The 19,969-nt window shown below is 48.3% G+C and overlaps 1 protein-coding gene across 1 annotated transcript in view; it reads right to left on the bottom strand.

Annotated features, from left to right (window-relative positions):
• Positions 1 to 350: 350 nt before the first annotated feature.
• RASSF5 (Ras association domain family member 5) overlaps positions 351 to 19,969 on the bottom strand; it is a 31,021-nt gene continuing 11,402 nt past the window's right edge. The window contains exons 2-5 of the mRNA XM_010362498.2: positions 5,664 to 5,774; positions 4,346 to 4,643; positions 3,719 to 3,834; positions 351 to 2,805 (exon numbers count right to left, since the gene is read on the bottom strand). Of these exons, the coding sequence (XP_010360800.1) occupies positions 2,653 to 2,805; positions 3,719 to 3,834; positions 4,346 to 4,643; positions 5,664 to 5,774 (678 nt within the window). The 3' untranslated portion in view covers positions 351 to 2,652. The remainder of the gene's footprint in view (positions 2,806 to 3,718; positions 3,835 to 4,345; positions 4,644 to 5,663; positions 5,775 to 19,969) is intronic.

Below are 19,969 nucleotides of genomic sequence, written 5' to 3' on the forward strand. Positions count from 1 at the left end.
AGAAGAATTGTGGCTTAGCTCAGTAGCCTGTCCTGGTGTCAAATCACCCTTAGCTCCAGAAGGCTTTCCTCTTTCCCAAACATCAGCATCTCTGCCTGCAATCAGGCTCTTTGACTCTCCTGCTCCCCGGAGACATGGAACAGCTGGTCACCCAAGCAGCGCCCTCCCGCCTACGCATTTGGACAATTTTCTCCAAATTATTTGAACAATAGCCTTCATTCCTCTGCTCACTGGCAAAAGAAAATCTGACTCCACTAGGAAGCACGTGATCATGTCCGTTCTCACCCTCTCTCCCCCACTCCCAATGGCTGTAAGATGGTGAAGTTCAAGGGAGACATTTCTAACATGAGTCATTTTTGCAACAGGCTTTTATTACTTTTTTTTAAAACCCATATAAGAAAGACATTTAAAAAGAAAATATCCTGGAAACAAACACTTACACGCTGAGCAACACAACCAGAGAAGGCACTACCAGCAGTTACTCCCACCTCTGGGAGGGAAGGGATACTCGATACTATACTTTTTTCAGAGGTTTAGACCTCAGCATAGGCTGGGTCTAACTGTGCTTTAGTAAAATCTGAATTGTCCAATAATTTTCTCATTTCATAAACACCCTTATCTCTTTATATATAGCTATATGCCTTTATGTGTATATATACGTGACTTTTTTTTTTTTTCCTTCTCAAAAATAAAATAGCCATCCCCATAGAGGGAGGTTCTCAGCAGCATTCACAGCAGTTGCAGCAGGAGCCATGCCTTCTATTAATGTTAGAGACATGCAGGACGAAGGAAAATGACTGTCTACCTGCTCCCTTTAATATACAGCAGGGAGAGAGTTTTTAGAGGGAGGGACGTGATAAGGCTGAGCATGAGATGGCTAACCAGGGTTTTTGTGGTTTAAAAAAATCTTAGAGTTGCGAGCTTGTGTTGCCTTTGCAGCTCTGGAGACTATGCACAGTTTATACGACGAAGGGTCAGCATTCCGTCTGGGATCAGTGGCAGTATGGACTCAGCCTGGGTCAGGGAGGGAACTTCTGAAGCTACACGAACAAGCTTGGGCTTGAACCAACCCAAGAGGGACTTGGGAAGGCAGAGGATAGCAAAGAAATGGTTTCTCAGAGGCTGGATTGGAAAACCAGCCCTGCTTTGAAAATTACAAGTCCTTCTCCCTCTGCATTGGAGTGTCTCTGCAGTCCTGGCTGCTTGTTGGAATGGTTTGACTAATTTATTTTAGGATTCAGCCTAAACAAGAAGCCAGTGAAATGTAGAGTCAGGAATCTGATCCTCCCTGTCAGTGTGGTCTGGTATCACTGATTGGAGTCAAAACGCAGGCACCCAGATGGGAGGGAGGTCTGTGACCCTCAACCCATACTGAATGCGGACTCTCCTGGCCTTGTCTCCCACACCGCCACCATTGTCCACTTCCTGGCAGGAGGAGCCAGCAGCAGAGCTTCAGGCAAACTTGCCCCGCTTCTATTTCTCTCTGAAAACAAAAAGGCACTAAGGTTGACGGGGAGGCCAGGCCCACTGGCTCTCTGAGCGCAGTGCTGGGGCTGGCCCATGCTTCAAAACAGAAAGGACTCCAAGTTGGCCGAATTGGAGGCTCCCCTCTCTGTAATCAAGGCAACTCCTTGGGCAGCACCTGGAGATCCCAGAGTCCCAGTGGGAGGAGGGAGGCAGTGCTGGAGGCCGATGGGGAACCCAAGCAGTCCAGGCCCTCCTCTGCTCTCTAGCTGGGGAAGGCTGAAGACAGCTTGGACACGTTTCTCTGCATCTCTTTTTGGCTTTCTGTTACTGTCTGATTTCCATACTTAGCAGGAGACTTTGTAAATGGTCAGTGGCTGGCTTCCCTTTGGGGAAACACATGAGGATGATGACAACATTAAATTCAAATTTGTAACTTAAAAACAAACAGTTTGTTGACAAAGATGTGACTAAGTACCACACATACGCAGATACATGCCTTTGGGTTTCCATGTGCAATGTGGGCCTGGGCCAGGGCCAGAGCCAGGGCCAGGGCAGGTTGCAGCTTCTCTGGAGATCTCTGAGCCAGCCTCAGCTTTGGTGCTCCTTACCCTGAGCATCTGGGGCCAGTAGCTTTATAAACTTCCCTTAAGTGTGAACAACAGGCACCTTGGGGCCACGGGAACAGTCCTTTTATAAGCATTATCCTGCTTTCAGGGGCTTAGCTCAGACCTGCAAAAGGAATGTGCTACAACTTTTCACTCATAAATAAAGGTACTGTAGGTGGCAAATAAGAGAACTCAAAGAATAATCAAAGCCAGAGAAAGAACACACCGCTCTAAAACCTTTCTTCCTTCCTTTGCTGGCTGGTGTGAGGTTCCAGTTTGGTGAGAAGAGAGGCAGCTATTTGGTTGATGAAAGGCTTGCAGATCGAGAGAGGACGTCGGCTGTTTGTTTCACATGAGTTCTGATCCTTGGCAGAGTCTGTGGTGGGGCACAGCCTGGGGGCGGGCACAGCTGAACCCCCGTGCAAACACTTGTCCATGGAAGAGACTTTTGCCACAGCTGGAACTGCTGGGCAGGCACGAATGCACCTGCCAGAGGTGTCCTGAGAAAAAGTGTCTGTTGCAAAATAATAATTAATAATACAAATAAATCTGAGTGCACCAGGAGAGGAAGCAGGACCGGTTACCCAGGTTTGCCCTGGGATTCTCTTAAGGCTTCCTCCAGTTTCTGCCTAAACTTGTCATACTTCTTTTGCACTTGTTGGATTTTGTCCTGCTCCTCTTTTTCCAGGATTGTTAGGAAGTTCTGAAGTTCAGGGATGGAGAAGGCATCCCACTGTGAGGCGAGAGGGAGATTTGTGGGAAGAAACAAGAGGAGACGGGTTAGAAGTTGACATGACCCAAGGGGCCCTGCTGCCTTCTCCTTCCCAGTTCACATCTGTGATTCACACACAGTTTGCTACTGAACAGACTGAATCAGGAAAGCTTGGGCTTTGCATGCCTGTCATAGCAGCAGCAAAATTCCAAATGCTGGCATCTCATGCCAGTCTGTGAACCATGTTTTCATTCTGAACTTCAGTAATCTTAAGTTTCTGTGTAGCAGCTGAGATCTCAACAGTGATGCTGGAACCACCCAGGCTGCCAACATGCAGACCCTCAGAAAGCAGGTGGAGGAGTGGAACGTGGACTCGGGAGACCGGGGTTGGGCCTGACTCCACCTCTCCCCAGTGGTGTGACCTGTTGGTCATTCTCAGGCCATGGGTGGCACCGGCCTTGTTTTACCCCAGTTTATGCCACAAGACTGCACACTGGTTAGCTCCCCTTGGGGATGGAGGTCAGTATTCAAGAAAAGGGAGGACAAATGGCTCAAAAACGTCTCTACCCAGTGGAGCCCAGAGATGGAGCTTGGTAGGCCTCAGGCCATTTTGAAGCAAAAACAGCCTGGGCCTGAGCACAGGAAGTTTCTTGGTCTCCCTCCTCCCTGAGTTTTCAGAAATAAAGCATGTGAAATCCTTTCTTTCCACAGGCCTTGCCACACACAGGCCCTAACATGCTACCCCAGGGTGCTCAGAGTCCTGGCTAAAACACTGACCCTCAGGGCCATCACCCACCCCTGCTCAATCTCTCAACAGTCATCTTCCTGCCCCTGCTGCGTGGCTCCCACCTATGTGGGGTAGTTAGAACAATGCCCACCTGCACCCACCCAGGGTGCCCTAAGGGCTGGGTTTGCACAGGGGGTCCAGACCTACCTCCACCTCTCCAGTTTCATTCTCCTTTAGCACAAAGCTGAGGACCTCGGTGTCAGGCCCAGCAAGCAGGCGCAGGTAGAGGGGGCGGTCAGCAATGGAGAGTTTCTGGAAGAGCACTGCAAACCAAGAGAGGGGGCTGGGAGCTCATCCCAGAAAAGAAGGGCGGGGCCCAGGCTTTGGGGAAAGGATTGGAAACGTAGAGGTGGGTTACATACAACTGGAAGTAGACAGAGGGGCCTTTTAATGAAATGAACATGGCAGTCATGAACAGGGCAATAACCTTTTATGTTGGGTGTCTGCTCAGAGTTTAAAGCATGATTCCATTCACATCATCTCCTGAAAGATTAGGAACAGTGGGGCAGATTCCTCCCATTGCACAGATCAGGAAATGGGAGCCTAGGGTGTGGTTTTCCTGAAGTCACATGCAGAGTCAGGGACACAGTGAGCTGCCCTGTCAAGCTCGCTCCCTGCCTGGATTCCACAGATCTGAACACCACATGGACAGCTGGATCCCTGGTGCTCAGGAGAAGCCCACAGCTCCCACCCAAGGCCGGCAGGAGTTTTAGTGGGTGGGCTTGGACACAGGTAGGAAGGGAACGGTCTGGTTGGGTGCACTCTTTCTCCTACCTTGTCCGTCCTTGTGTGTCCGCTTAAAAAGTGCAAACTTCTGGGGATTGTCCACAACCATGAACTTCTTGAGCAGCCCCTGGATGACCTCACTGACGGTGGTGGTGCTGCTGATGTGCAGCTGCTTGATGGCATCTAGGGGCAGGTAGAAGGACGTCCGCTTGTCCGTGGTGGCTGCCAGGTTCACATCCTTGATGGCATCATAGATGGACTGGGGCCGGATCCCAGCAGGCACCGTCACAGGCCGCCGGAGTTTCAGATGCACTTTGATGAAACCCGTGTAGGTGCCGTCTTCACTCTGCCAGCGAGGGCATGTCATAAGGCGTCAGAGCCGTCCATCTTGCATGATCATATCTGCCACTTGGGACCATTGCCCCAGCAGCACCCACCTATCTCCTTGAGTTCTTTCCTGCCTCTGCTGACCTGGGAGAGCTGGAGGAAGAAGCAGAGATCCCTTTCCCCATAGTGGGCTGGGAGAAGACCCTCAGGATCCAGCTACCAGAGAGGACCTGTGGGGCTGCAGTGGCTTTCCCTCCCAGGAGGCTCAGGCCAGCTCCCCCAGACCTCCTGCATCCAGTTGCCTTTGGTGAGTCCCCATTGTAAGAGGCAGGGTGTGGGGTAGCCACTCTACTTTGTACCCCTGAACCAGGCAAGAAGCAGGAAGGCTCTATAATGAGGGCCTTGGGGAACGAGCACACTAGATTTCCGCCTGCATCTCTTTACTAAGAAACAGCCTTTAAGACTTAATCCCAGGTCCATTTGTGACTGGATTTTCTGGTGCTCCATCTGGCTGAACCCCGAAGAGCCAGTTGATGCCAGCCACCAGCAGGGGGCAGTTTTTCTACCTTCTCCCCTCCCTATTGAAGACAGCCTTTCCCAACCGGGTGCTAAGTTGGGTGCCCTCCTCTGTCTGAGACAGTATGTCCCTCTCTCACAATCAAAGGGGTAGGAAGGGGAGCAGCTAAGTCCCATTGTCTTGGATCCCTGGGAGCCAAGCAATACCGAGCCCTTGGTCATTATGTATCATTTAATCACTTAGTTTACACTGAAGCTCAGAGAAGTTAAAAGAGCTTCCCAAAGTCACAAGCAAAAAATGAAAGGGTCAGATCTATTTCCCTAAAGCACATGGAGGCCACTGAAGGCTCTGGCTATCACCCTTCCAGACCCCTGAGGCCTCTGGAGGCCAGAGGAAAGGAAGGGAACTGCCAGGGAGTAGCCACAGAATTTAGTAGCCACAGAATTTAGAGCGAGGTCTGAGGTGCCAAACCCAAAGCGGGTGGTGGAGCAGGGACCAGGTTGAGGGCAGGCGGGCACTTACCAGCTTCATGCCCAGGCAGTTCTTCTCTCGCGTGTTGTAGCTGTCAATCTTCTGCTTGATCTCCTGCAGTGTGGGTGGGCGCTGTGTCTCCTCCACAGGTTTACAGACATTCTGGAAGAGACACAGAAGTGGAAGTGGATGAGTAGTGGTTCTCAGGGTGAGAAAGGGAACAACCACGCCCTCCCCAAAGCCTCTCTAACCAAGAAGTGAGCACCAGCCCTGCAGAGTGGAACTAACTGCACAGACTCAGAGTGAGACAATGAGAGGTCAAATCGCAGCTGTGCCAGTGTCTAGCCAGCCCTCCTGGGGAAGTAACTCAGATTTCTCTAAGCCTCAGTCTCCTCCTCTGTGGAATGGGAACAATACCTACTGCACAGGCTTGTCTTGAGATAAGTGTGAAAGTGTCTGGCACTCAGGCACTGACTATGAATCTGGCGAGCGAGCAGAGCCACATTTGCTTACGGAGGGCTGCTATGGAAAAGATGCTTCTTTGATGCTATGGGAGATGCAAAGAAATACAAGCCATGGTCTGTCTCCTCAAGGAAGTAACACAGCTGGAGGGACAGGCATCTACCCGTGGTGCCAGTATATACTGCTGATCGGAAAGACAAGAATTCTCTTAGATCCCAAGGACCAAGAACCTATGGAGACCAGTTCAGGCCCCACATCACTTGCCACAGTGCTTTTCACATAGCAAGAAGTAAATATTTGTCAAATGAATGAGTGAACCGGCAGGGATGAAGGGCTGTAGCTGTCTACCATAACAGAGGAGATAAACCGCTACTGGGCACAGGGACACCTAGAATTTACTTAGCACCTCCTCTGTGCCAAGCACTTGGCATACATTCTCTCATTTGATTCTCACAAACCAGAAGTCTGCAGGATAGTTTATTATCCCATCTTACAGGTGAGACTATTGAGACTAAGAGAAGTTTAGCAACTTGCCTCACGCCCTACAGTCAGTATGTACAGAACGAAACAGAAATTCCAGGTCTGTCCCAGTGTGTTCCTCCTGCGAGACCATGTGTTCGTTCTTCTGATATGTTCCCAGATGCCCTCCTCCTCCCACCCCCTGGGAAGGATAAATGAAGAATGAATTTGAGGAGATTGAGGTCAATGGCCCTCACCTTGTAGAGAGAATACAGGGGTGAATTCTGGTGTTGAAGCCACTGTCTCTCAGTCAGTTCTCTGGATCTCTCTCAAGTTCACTGTTACCCACCTCCCGGTTTTATCTTCACACTGTCCCTGAGTGGCCGGGAGTGCGGGAACTGGTTGGTCAGAACCCACCCAGAATTTGCTTGATGTTAGAAGTGTAGAAGACTTGGGGTGGATCAGGATTCTCCTTTGGCAAATGAGGAAACTGAGGCCCAGAGAGGGATGACTCTGACACCATCTGACACTGTCCTGTGGGTGTCTGGGTTTGGCTGGGGAATTTCACAGCTGCCGTGACATCACACCACCACCCCATGGAACACAATAGGGCACCCGTGACTGAGCTTTGCCCTACCTTCCTCCCTTCAGCAAGCCATGTGGGAGACACACCATCCTGAACAACCTGCCATCACTTCCTTCTCCCACTTTCCAATCCCACAGAACCAATACAATGTCAGGCTCTGGCTGCCAAGAGGAGCTGGCATGGCTCCAGCCTCTCACCTCCAACCCCTCAGCATAGCTGGCTGACTTCCTTCCTTCTTTCCTTCCTTCCTTCTTTCCTTCCTTCCTTCCTTCCTTCCTTCCTTCCTTCCTTCCTTCCTTCCTTCCTTCCTTCCTTCCTTCCTCCTTCCTTCCTTCCTTCCTCCCCTCCTCTTTGCTTTATTTTTCTTTGCTTTGCTTTCTTTTCTTTTCTTTTCTCTTCTCTTCTTTTCTCTTCTTTTCGAGATGGAGTCTCTCTCTGTCACCCAGGCTGGAATGCAGTGGCACAATCTTGGCTCACTGCAACCTCTGCCTCCCAGGTTCGATTCTCCTGCCTCAGCCTCCCAAGTAGCTAGGATTACAGGTGCATGCCACCATGCCCAGCTAATTTTTGTATCTTTAGTAGAGACGGGGTTTCACTATATTGGCCAGGCTGGTGTCAAACTCCTGACCTCAAGTGATCTACCCGCCTTGGCCTCCCAAAGTGCTGGCATTACAGGTGTGAGCCACCACGCCCAGCTTCTGACATCCTCTTTCCATCATGGCATCATTCCCTGGCCTGTCTGCTCCCGCTGTACTCTCCCCAAGGGAAGTAACAGCCTGTGCTGGGTACTTTCACATACCTTCTCTCACATACTACATAGGTCATTCTTATTTCACGGATTACAAAACTGAGGCTCAGTTTAAGAAACATGCCTGTGGTTCACTGCTAGTAAGAGGCTAAGTAGGAACTGGAATCAAATCCATCTAAGGCCCATGTTCTTCTCAATTCACATGTAGCCACCATGGGATGGCATCTTTTGCTGAAGGGGCCGGCCTGCCATGCCGATAACGATCACTGAAACTCCGTGCTGCAGGGCTGGGATGAGCAGCTGTTAAACCAAAGCCTGTAAGTTACCTGATCTGTGAAATGTTCATCTAAGATGAGTCTAAGCAGAAGGTCAGGCCCCAGAGGCACCATGTCACCTGTGAAGGTGGGAAGGAAGGACTTCTAACTCGAGTTGAGATGCAGCCACCAGGATGCAGGGCCCAGCCTTCTCCTGCGTGCCTTCCCAGGTCTCTGGAACTGAACACTGATGCTGTTGCAGACCACCCAAAGGCAAGCAGCCCTGGCCATCTCCACTTGCCAGAGGTGAATAGCAAGTAGTGTGAGCCTCACAGACTCTCTTCATTCACTGTCAGTCCATTAACCCGGGACTCTCACAGTGAAACCTCTCATTCCTCATCCCTTCCTTTGGGTAGCTCCCAGAGCTCCCTACCCTCAGTCTTTGCCAGCTGAGCACGTGTCTGTGGGACCAGATGTGCCTGACCCTGGCCCTACCCCTATCTCACCTTCCCTTTGGGAGCTTCCAATTGGAAAGATCCCGTTGTCTGGTTACCATTATACACTCAGTCTGTCTCTGACGCATGTAGGCTGTTGCTCCTCAGGAGGTAATAGCTTTCTCATACTTGTCTATAAAAAAGAATTAAGTGATGGAAAGAAAATTGTAGAAGCTCCGGAAAGATCTCCTCTCATAGTTTCCAACCAAGCTAGAGCCATTTCCCCGTAAGAAAAGGCAGCTGTGCTATGGCTTTCAAACCAGTCTCACTGATTTTCAATACAGTGAGAAGCAAAGCTGCCTTAGCCTAGGGTTTCTTCTTCCTGTTCCCCTTTTCTTCAGCAGATAGACCCATCTATCTCTCCCTTTCCCACCACAAACACGGGGAAGTGACGAAAGTGGCCACAGGCACCTCTGCCTTCCAGGGCTGACGCAAAAGACGGCAGTCCTGACCTCACCATTCTGAGGCCTGGCCCTCTGGCTGGTGATGGGGAGCCCTGTCTGGGAGTGCCAGGAGCCCTGTGTGTAGCCAGCACTACGAATGTCACAGCCATGGAATGTCAGCACCCAGGTCTGGGATGGCTGCTGCCCACAAAAACATCTGGCAGACAAGATGTGACCCAAGGACCAAATGAATCACCTCCTGAAGTAGGTCAGCCAGCCACAGCCACAAGGGCTCATGGATCCTTTTTCCACCCAAGAGATGGCGTATCCTCTAGACCAGTCGTTCTTAAATTTGTCTGCACAGTGCGATCATCTGGGGGATCTTTAGAAACTTAGCTGCCTGGGCTTTATCCCTGGAGATTCTGATTTAATTGGTCTGGGATGCAGTCTGGGCATCATCAAAATTTTAAAAATCTCCCAGTTGATTTTAATTCGCAGCAACATTTGAAAAGAACTAAAATAGACCCATCACAACAATTCCAGACCTCAAGGGTATTCATCCAGCTGCAGAATTAACACTTGGTGCCAAGAAACACACAAACACCCCAAAGGTTTACCTAACAGGCACTATCTGCCATGTGAGCAAGATCGATACTATAGCAATCGTCAGAGGATGAGAAAAAGACTCTGATTTCTATTCACCTGCCAGATTCTTAAGCCTTCAAAGTGAAGGATCTGTCCATGGGTACAAAGCGAGAAACCAAGCAGACAGTTTTGTCTCTTGGGGTGGCCCAAGACAGAGACAGAATAGGGAACTCTGTTATGATTTAACAAAGATAGACATTGGCATGTGAGGTGTCTCTCCTGGGGGGCTCACACATCTCGGTGCATCTGGCATGGAATTCATCTGCTCCGATTAAGCCCCTGGCATTGGTGGCAGATGGCTGAGCTGTTCCCAATGCACTTGGCATGTCCAGGGCACTGGTGAAAAATAGGTTTGTGCTCACATGTCCTATGCCATGGAAAAGGGCGATGTCCTCTTTTAGCTCTGGAGGTGACTGGGGAACAGCCAAGTAAAGAGGCTGGGTGCTGGGGGTTCAGAGCGACACCCCTCCCCCCCCACCTCTCTGAGTGATTCTCTAATGCTTCCATTTAAATATTCTAAACAAAATAAGGAGGACCATACCCCTGTCGTCTGGGGCCTAACTCAGAGCAGATTTGCCCTAAGCTGTTTTTCTTTATTTTATCACTAAAGCAACAGCAACAAAACCCTACTTCTGCATTCTAATCAATGACATAAGTAATCTTAATTTTGGTGAGTGGGAGTGACCTAATGAGAGGCTCTGAGTGAGTCACATGACTTCTGGTATTCCCAGGTGGGCACGGGGCACCCAGGAATGCTGCAGCAATGAGAGGGGGTTCCCCAGGATGAGGGTGGGCTGAGGAGGACGTGTGTCCCACCCGCGGTCCTGCAGCTATTATACACATTCGTGCCTACTTTTTCTTAACCAAAATCACAAACCTCATTTTTGTTAAAAATTTCACTCTCCCTCTTTTTAAATTTGTCAGTCTTTCCTCCTCCTGGCCCACGATTTGAGTCATCTCACGCCTGTCTGCCCATCAGAAGTCGCTTCATTTGTCAAGCCTTTCCTGATCACTCCAGCCCTGAATGATGATGACGATGATGATGATGATGACTCACTACAGCCGATATGTACCACGCACTATTCTACTCACCTAGCTTGTATTAGCTAATTTCTTCATCACAGCAAATGTATCACAAAAAAATACTATTATGATGCTCATTTTACCATCAAGGAAAGTGAGCCACAGTGAGGTTAAAGCTAACCTACATCTAAAGGCAACACTGTACTATCTGGCACTTAAGTGTGCATCTGCTTACACACACACACACTTACTTTTTTTTTTTTTTTTGAGATGTCTCGCTCTGTCACCCAGGCGAGAGTGCACTGGTGCAATCACAGCTCACTGCAGCCTTGACCTCTTAGGCTCAAGTGACCCTCCTGCCTCAGCCTCCCATGTAGCTGGGACTACAAGCATGTGCCACACTTCTGGCTAATGTTTTTATTTTTTGTAGAAATGAGGTGCCTTGCTATGTTGCCCAGGCTGGTCTCAAACTCCTGGCCTCAAGCAATACTCTCACTTCAGCCTCACAAAGTGGCAGGATTATAGGCATGAGCCACTGCGCCTGGCTACTTACATTAACCTCCAAGTAGACTCATCCGTCTCAGGTCTTCTTTCCAACTAGACTAAAGCTCTTTAATGACTTACATCATACTTCAATTTGTTCTCTGTGCCTGGTGGCTCTGAGCATGAGGCAAATAGGAAATACTTGCTCAAGAACCTTCAATGATCCACTATTGCCTACAGTGGACAAAAAAGGTCTTAATTTCTCTTAGGAATTACAGTGCAGTGAGCCTTGGATTTCCATTTAGACTGAGTTCTGTGAGAGAAGCACCCATGCCTGTCTTGCCCTCTGTGGTGTCCCAGATCCCAGTACCAGCTTGACCCATAGTAAGGGTTCAGTACCTGCAGGATGAACACAAGTGTGTGTTTGGCTTCTAACTCCCATGACTAACGACGTGATCTTGAGAAAGTCAGATAATCTTTAAGCCTCAGTTTCTCCATCTATAAATTTGGGATAAAAATCCCTTATTGTCTCACAGGAATTATATGAAGGTAAAAATCAAATGAGATAATGGGTACAAAAGTGTTTTGAAAATCACCAGACCTATCCAAAGGCATGTATGGTGACTATCATCCCAGGAAAACAAAGCTCTACCCCTCTGAGCCAAATTCAGTTTTCATTTTCCTTGAGTCCTTCTTCTGACTGGCCACAAGCCCATAGAGTTTTTTCATTCCTTTCTCTGCACCAGTGGTTGGCAAACTTTTTCTGTAAAGGGCCGGACAGTAAATACATTAGGTTTTGCAGGCCATGCAGTCTGTTGCCACTATTCAACTCTACTATTGTAGCACAAAAGCAGCTGCTGGATGAGTGACTGGGTTCTAGTAAAACTTTATGTATGGACCGGGCATGGTGGCTCACACCTATAATCCCAGCACTTTGAGAGGCCAAGGCAGGATGATTGCTTGAGCCCAGGAGTTTGAGACCAATCTGGGCAACACAGTGAGACCTTGTCTCTACAAAAAAATGCAGAAATTAGCTGGGCGTAGTGAAGTGCACCTGTGCACCTGTAGTCCCAGCTACTCAGGAGGCTGAGGTGAGAGAATGACCTGAGCCCCTACTAGGAGTTCAAGGCTGCAGTGAGCCATGATTGTGCCACTGCACTCTAGCCTGGGGGACAGAGCAAGACCCTGTCTCAAAAACAAAACAAACTTTATTTATGGAACCTGGCCATGGGCAGCAGTTTGCTCTACACTGTTGTTTGTGCAGAGTCCCCTGCCTAGAATACTATTAGCCCTAGTTTTGTCTTCTCTATGTAGTTTCCCAATGCAATTTCTCCAGTCTATAGCCATCTCTCCATCCTCTCTCTTAATATACCAGATCCCTGGCATTTTGATTCCCACATGGAGAAAGGTAATCACAGTTTTGTCCTGGTCTCTTTCTTTTTCCTGAATCATACTTCCTATGTTTCCTGTGTATTTCCTCACACCACCAGTTAATGGGCCTTTGTAACTTCACTCTCATTTCATGGACACTTTTCACAAGTAGACAAAGGCTTGGGCACTTCCCTGGATTTTGCTTACTTTCCTCCATTCTGCGATGAGGAGGCAACAAAGCTGGCTGGGGTAGGAATGTAGGTAGATGGCTAGGCTCACTCCCTGGTTCTGTGACTCACTCCCAAACACCAGCCCCATGGCCTCAAAGCCTCAGATTCCCATTGCAGCAAAAGTACAAATTACCATCGTCACAGCTCTCTGCAGCTGCTAGCTAATGTTAAATCCATACTGCAAGAGCCTATAGAGGTGATTTCAGAGCCTGTATGGCTACAATTGGCATCTAATTATATGCTGCCTTTTATTGTTTAATGATTGTTTCACATGTTAATCCCATTTCCCCAGTGAGATGCTCTCTGGAGGGAGACAGACATTAGTTTGGTGCCTAAGCTTTTTGGCACCCCGCTTGGCTGAAACCTGGGCCGAACTTTAAGTAGGTGTCAGATAAATACCTGTTGATTGGGTGGCAGGGGAGAGCAAGACAGCCTGGGGAGTCTCAGGTCAGAGCCCACCCCAGACCCCTAGGTCCAGGAGCACCTCACACTCAGCTGCACCCTGAGGGTCTGATGCCAAGAACACACATGAGGCTTTGGACTTTGGCTTTAGCCCTATGGCTCAGCTCTTGGCAGCTGGCTGATGAGAACAAATGCAAGACCATCAAATGACCTGTGACCTCTGGGGAGTTACTTCCCTTCTCAGGGCCTCAGTTTCCTTATCTGTGAAATCATGAAGCGATACTGGAGAAGCTCTAAGGCCCCCTTCGCAGGACTAAGATTTTACACATAAGATAGGGTGTGTTTTTTTTCATCATTGCTTCCTCTTCTATTTCAGAGAATTGGGTGTGGAGATGGGGGCCTCTTGGAGGCTAGCTAGCATGGCTGAATGGCCGCAGGAGTAACCAATCTAAAGGAGCACGAAGAACATTTCTAACCATCACGACTTTACTTTTTCACTGCTCACCACTTTTCTGTATTGTCAGCAAGACTCTGTCTTAGTTAAGCCCAAGCCAGTCTATGCATTCTTAACACACACAACTCAAGAAAACAAAACAAAAAATACCCCGGAAGCCATTCACCATGAGCCTTTGCCACATTTCCTCTTTCTCAGCTCTTAGCAAATCTGTTAGCAGCAATTCTTTTGCCCTTGGAAGGAAGCCATCTCCAGGCTTAAGTCAGGGAGGAAAGCCTCAGGCCCCTCCTACAGGAAAATGTCCATCTTCAGCTGCCTTCCAGACCCCAAACACCCAGTGCTTCTGTTGGGCCTGCCCTAGATAGGAACCTCTGCAGGTAAGGGGCAGACACCCATCTGTCTGGGCTGGATTTGGAATACCCTGCTCAATGTCCAAACCACATTCAAAGGTGAGGTCAGGAGTTCAAGAGCAGCCTGGCCAATATAATGAAACCCTGCCTCTTCTAATAAATAAATAAATAAATAAATAAATAAATAAATAAATAAATAAGCAGGGCATAGTGGCATGCGCCTATAATCCCAGCTACTTGGGAGGTTGAGGCAGGAGAATCGCTTGAACCTGGGAGGCAGAGGTTGCAGTGAGCCAAGATCGCGCCACTGCACCCCAGCCTGGGTGACAGAGCGAGACTCTGTCTCAAAAAGAAGAAAAAAGTCATTAGTCCCTCTGGGATGGTCTCAACCAAATGAGAAAGAGGAATCCCTATGGGGCCTCACTGCAGGGCCCCCTCCCAGGTCTTCAGAGGCCTGTGTTCTGAAATGGACTCCACAGACCCACTCACGGCAGTGAAGGGGTTGATTTCCACAGGTCCCTCTACGGCACTGTCCATTGTCCCAAAAATAAAAGGGTTGGGAACTCCTGAACTGTGTTCTCTAATAGGTTATTTGCAGCAGAGCAGGGAAGGGGCTTTAGCATGGAGCTTCTGCTCCATGTGGAATTTGAGCAGCTCTGGTAGGATGTATTAACAGAGCAGAGGGAAAAAAGAGGTGGGGGGTGGAGGTTGAGAATGAAGAGAGACTCATGTCCCCAAAGACAAAAACGTGGAGCAGATGGTCAATGTCAACAGTCTGCCAGTAGTAACTGAATGAATTGCCTATGGGTGAGGATCGTGAAAGGCACCTTGGGAGATGACGCAGATGTGGTTTGACCCTGTCCTTGGGAGTCTGCAGGTGACCTGAGAAGGGAAGACAGTGATGCATACGCTGTGGCACACCAGAGCAAGTACAGTGCGATCTGGGACAAAAAGCCTCAGGCAGCCCAGATCAGGCCACTCCAGCAGACTCCCCCCATTGCCAGCACACCCCAGAGCCTGGGCACAGGGTCCCCTGCTCTTTGAGGTGACCATCTCAGTCTCTGCACAGCTCAGCTAGAGTGGGTCAGCAGCTCAGCTAGAGTAGGTCACACCAGGGAACAGTAGCTCCCTTACAGGGACCCAGGTTCAAGTCCCTGCAGGGCCTCATTATAATATTAAAAATCGCCAGTAGCCAGGCACTGCCCTGAAGGGTTCAAGGTCCTGATCTCATTTAATCCCTTAAATAACAAGAAAGATGCTGTTACTCTTCACCATTAGACTGTGCTGCCTTGTATGCTGGGCCACAAGTGGCCTGTGCTGGCCATGCCCTTGGTCTTCTGTAAACTTGATCAAGTCCACCTCATTAAGACTCAGATTTCTATTTTGTTTTTTTAAGAGATGGGGCTCTCACTATATTGCCCAGGCTGGTCTCAAACTCCTGGTCTCAAGTGATCCTCTTGCTTTGACCTCCCAAAGGGCTGGAATTACAGGCGTGAGTCACTGTGCTTGGCTACTTATATTAACCTCCAAGTAGACCATCCATCTCAGGCCTTCTTCCCAACTAGACTAAAGCTCTTTGATGACTTACATCCACTGCTACTTCTTCTCTATGCCTGGTGGCTCTGAGCATGAGGCAAATAGGAAATACTTGCTCAAGAACCTTCAATGGTTCTTGAGGTCTTAATTTCTCCTAGGAATTACAGTGCAGTGAGCCTTGGATTTCCATTTAGACTGAGTTCTGTGAGAGAAGCACCCATGCCTGTCTTGCCCTCTATGGCGTCCCAGATCCCAGTGCTAGCTTGACATACAGCAGAGGTTCAGTAAATATCTGCAGGATGAACACGAGTGTGTGTTTGGCTTCTGACTCCTATTACTAGCTACATGATCTTGAGAAAGTCAGAAAATCTCTATGCCTCAGTTTCTTCATCTATAAATTTGGGATAAAAATCCTTTATTGCCTCACAGGATTGATGTGAAGGTAAAAATCAAGCAATCCTCCCACCTTGGCTTCCAAAAGTGCTGGGATTACAGGCGTGAGCCACCACACCTAGCCTGATTTCTTTGTGAAATGCAGTTTATACATTTATTGTGAAGATGAAATGAGATCTCAGGCCTGAATGTGCTTAGCACAATGTAAGAACACAGTAAGCACTCCATAAATGTTAGGTAGCATGTCATCATCCAAATCATCATCATCACCATCATCATCATTATCATCATCATCATCTTCAGTAGTCATTTGTCCAAATTTGCCCATTATCATCTTCAGTAGTCATTTGACCAAAGCTTGGTCAGTGGGGACCCAATATGGGACCTTGATCCCTGATAGACCCTTCAGCCAAGGCCACATTATGACTTCCATGGGTCCTAAGAACTTTTGTCTTTGGGGCCAAGGGCCCCTTCCTCCATTAAAAAAAAAAAAAAAAAACCACTGAAAATTTTATTCTATGATTACATTGGTATAAAGACAAATACATCAATATCCTATATTAAAACTTTCCTCAACCTAAATGTTCATTTTTTTTCTCACGATTTTAAAGAAATTAAAACATTTTTGTGCACCTCTAAAGTCATGTGCGCCTCTGGCACTCTGCCTGCTGTGCCTCATGGAGAAGTTGACCATGCTTTCCAGCTGTTCAGTCCCAGGTACGGCGACTGACTGTCCCAGTGTGTTGGGGCTGAGGGTTTTCTTGGGATGCAGGACTTTCAATGCTAAAACCAGGATAGTCCTGGGCAACTAGTGCATTTGGTTACCCTAGCCCCAGGTCTAGACAGGCTCCCTTCCTTCCTGCTGCATCCCATGGGCACCATGTGCTCTTCTTTCCTCTGTAAAGTTGTGCCCATGTACTCGATTCTGGAGGTTTTTCTGATACCCACAGCCACTCCAAGGCCAGGCTGTGGCCTAGGACACAACTGTGTGGGCTGTCTCGGAAGAAGCTCCCTCAAGGCAGGGTCTTTGGCTTGTTCACTGAGGCGGCTCCCAGAACAGTGTCAGGCACTCAATAAAGGTTCATTAAACATTTGCTTCTTGTATTGAAGAAAATACAAAGAAGCAGTAACATGCATGCACCCCAAACCCCAAAATAAATGTAATTCAAAGGTTCCAGAATTTTATAAAGGTGTTGTAGTATTCCTGGTCCATGGACCCATTTACTTCTGAGACTATTGAACACCAGATGAGAATTCTGCCCCCTGCTTCTGAGAATAGATGACCCAGATTCTTTCCATTTCTGTTCTCCCCTGCTCCAGGTCTTCATGAAGCCCCCTTTTCAGCTCAGATGTCTAAAGTTTGAACCAGACAGAATAGGGCAACACTCAATCTTCTGAGATGGCCACAGGAATTTTCCCTTGGGACATCTTCTTATGCCCTCAAGAGTTTCTAGAAGGTCTTTCTTTGGGTGTTTTCCTCCTTGGATTTCCGGCTAGGTCCCTGTCCACTCACCCAGCCTCACCTAGGTCAGCCTCCTTTCAATCTCCCTGAGCCCTTCATCTGACCATTCAGCCTGAGAAGTCCTTCTCTACATCTGGCAGAACTGGCCTCCTGCTCCTGGAACTGACAGTGTCTTTTGGGATACCCACTGTTATCTAGAATTAGTGAATTTTCCAAAAACATCAGCATATGCCCAATTATTCCAGCATTGCTTGGACACTGTACGTTAGTGTTAGTGGTACAAGCCTGTGTCCCTCATTAGACTATGAGCACACCACAGTCAGTGACCGTACCTTTTCCATCTTTGTATTCCCAGACCACCCTGAACCAGAGTACGGCAGAGTGAATTAAGGATGGACGGTGGGTAGGTCAGTGAGTGGGTCCCAATACCCCATCCCAGGCCAACTCTCTCCTAAGCTCTCTCAGTTCTTTCAGGCCAAGTTAGAGAGTATTCCTTTGCAAATGATATATGTCATAAAGGATTGATATGCAGAATATATAAAGAACTACCACAATACAACAACAACACCAACAACAAAAACCTCATTAAAAAATAGATAATGGACATGAACAGACATTTCTCCAAAGAAGATCTATACATGGTCTATAAGCACATGAAAAAAATGCTCAATATCACTAATCATTAGGGAAACGCAAACCAAAACCACAATTCATACCATTTCATACATATCAGGATGCTTGTTAATAAAAACAATAAACAACAAAATAACAAGCACTGGCATGGATGTGGGGAAACTGCAGCCCTGTGCATTGCTGGTGGGATTGTAAAATAATGCAGTCACTGTGGAAAATGGTATGGTGATCCTCAAAAATTAAACAGAATTACCATGTGACCCAGCAATTACACCTCTGGGTGTACACCCAGAAGATGTGAGAGCAAGGACTCAAATATCAGAAAACCAGTATTTGAACACCCAGGTCTGCAGCGGCATGATTCACAATAGCCACAAAGGTGGAAGCATCCCAAGTATCCACTGATGGATGAAACCCAAGTATCCATTGATGGACGAATAAACAAAAAATGTGCTGTATGCGTACAATGGAATCTCATTCGGCCTTGAAAGGGAAGGAAGTTCTGACACATGCTATCACATGGATGAACCTTGAAAACATTACGCTAAGTGAAATAAGCCCTCCAAGACCAGCCTCTTTTCCTAGGACTAGGCCACTCTCCTGGGGTGCAGAATGAACATGAAAAATGACCTGGACACCTCAGCCCAGCTCAAAGGAGCTGCTGCAGGCGTAGTGGGCATGCCTGCTCAAAACCTCTCAGGAGACTGCCCAGAAAGGTCAAGGGCACAGAAGCCTGTGCTCAGAGATCAGGAAGGGGCCTCAAGATGAACTGGTCCACCTACCCATATTCTAGAGCAAACTGAGTCATGAGGAGTGAAAAAGATAAAAATATGTGACCCTAAAATATATTACTTTGACATAATTTGAGATGGCTGCCCAGGGCCGGCAGACTGAGGTGGCCCTGCAAAGCTGTCTTTTGTGGGGGATATTTGCATCTGTAGAGAATCTCCTTTAATGCAGCCAAACCTTCTTCCCTTGTCCAGATCTAGGAGAGATTAATGGAGTCTGACATCTTTAAAGATCTGAAAGAAACATTTACCATGTCTTCTCTCTGAGGGTTGCTACCTGTGAGGTTTCATCTACATAACAAGACCACCTTGGCTAACCAAGCCTCCTCTTCTCCCCCTCCCAAAACCCGTGTTGCCACTAAAACCTGATTTACCAACCATGACCTATTTGGGGCCATGCTCTGAGCCCACAGTCTTTCTGAAACCTCAGGATGTGTATGAGCTTCTGTACCCCAGTGGGGATTGGGTCTTCATTCTGAAGGCTCCCACAAATACACATTAAATAAATTTGTGTGCCTTTTTGCTTGCTCATCAATTTGCCTCACGCCAGTGATTTTCAGCAAACCTTCAGAGGGCCAAGGGGAAGCTCTGCCTTGGCCCCTACAGGAGGTTAAGGTAGTGGGGAATTCCCAGCCTTCTCTAGATGTTCTCCCACTACGCTGTCATGACAAGGTCAAGGTGAGGTCAAAATCTGGCTTTCCAGCCTCATATGCGTCTAGAGAGATGGATGTGGCACACTCTTGGTGCTCCAGAGCTAGGAGCTACGTACTGACTCACCATCAGAGCTATCCATCTCCACCTCCAGATCGCATCCTTGCCTCACATAGTGGATTTCCCTGCACAATAATGCTTTAAACAAAGGGTTCCTCAGCTTTATGTAGAGTTCCAGATGCTCTGAGAGCCACAGAGTGAAACTCAGTAGAATCTCTAGTCCTTGAGAGGAGTGGCTTTAGGAGTCCAGTTTATAGGTTCTGCCTGCAGGCTGCACAGGGTCTGGGTGACTACGGGAGCTTTCTCCACCTCCATGTGCTGGCTCCAGCTCCAGCTGGAGCTCCCTGGAGGACAGGGCATTCAGCCCCATAAATGATTCAGATCATTCAGAGGTGGTGTATGGGAGCCGAGTGGTCTCCAGAGGTGAGTCAGTACCCAGCACCCTGCATACCCACACTGCCCATGCTTGCTAGGAGGGAAGGGGCAGCTT

This window comes from Rhinopithecus roxellana, chromosome 8 (genome assembly GCF_007565055.1).
Source record: "Rhinopithecus roxellana isolate Shanxi Qingling chromosome 8, ASM756505v1, whole genome shotgun sequence".
Lineage (NCBI taxonomy): Eukaryota > Metazoa > Chordata > Mammalia > Primates > Cercopithecidae > Rhinopithecus > Rhinopithecus roxellana.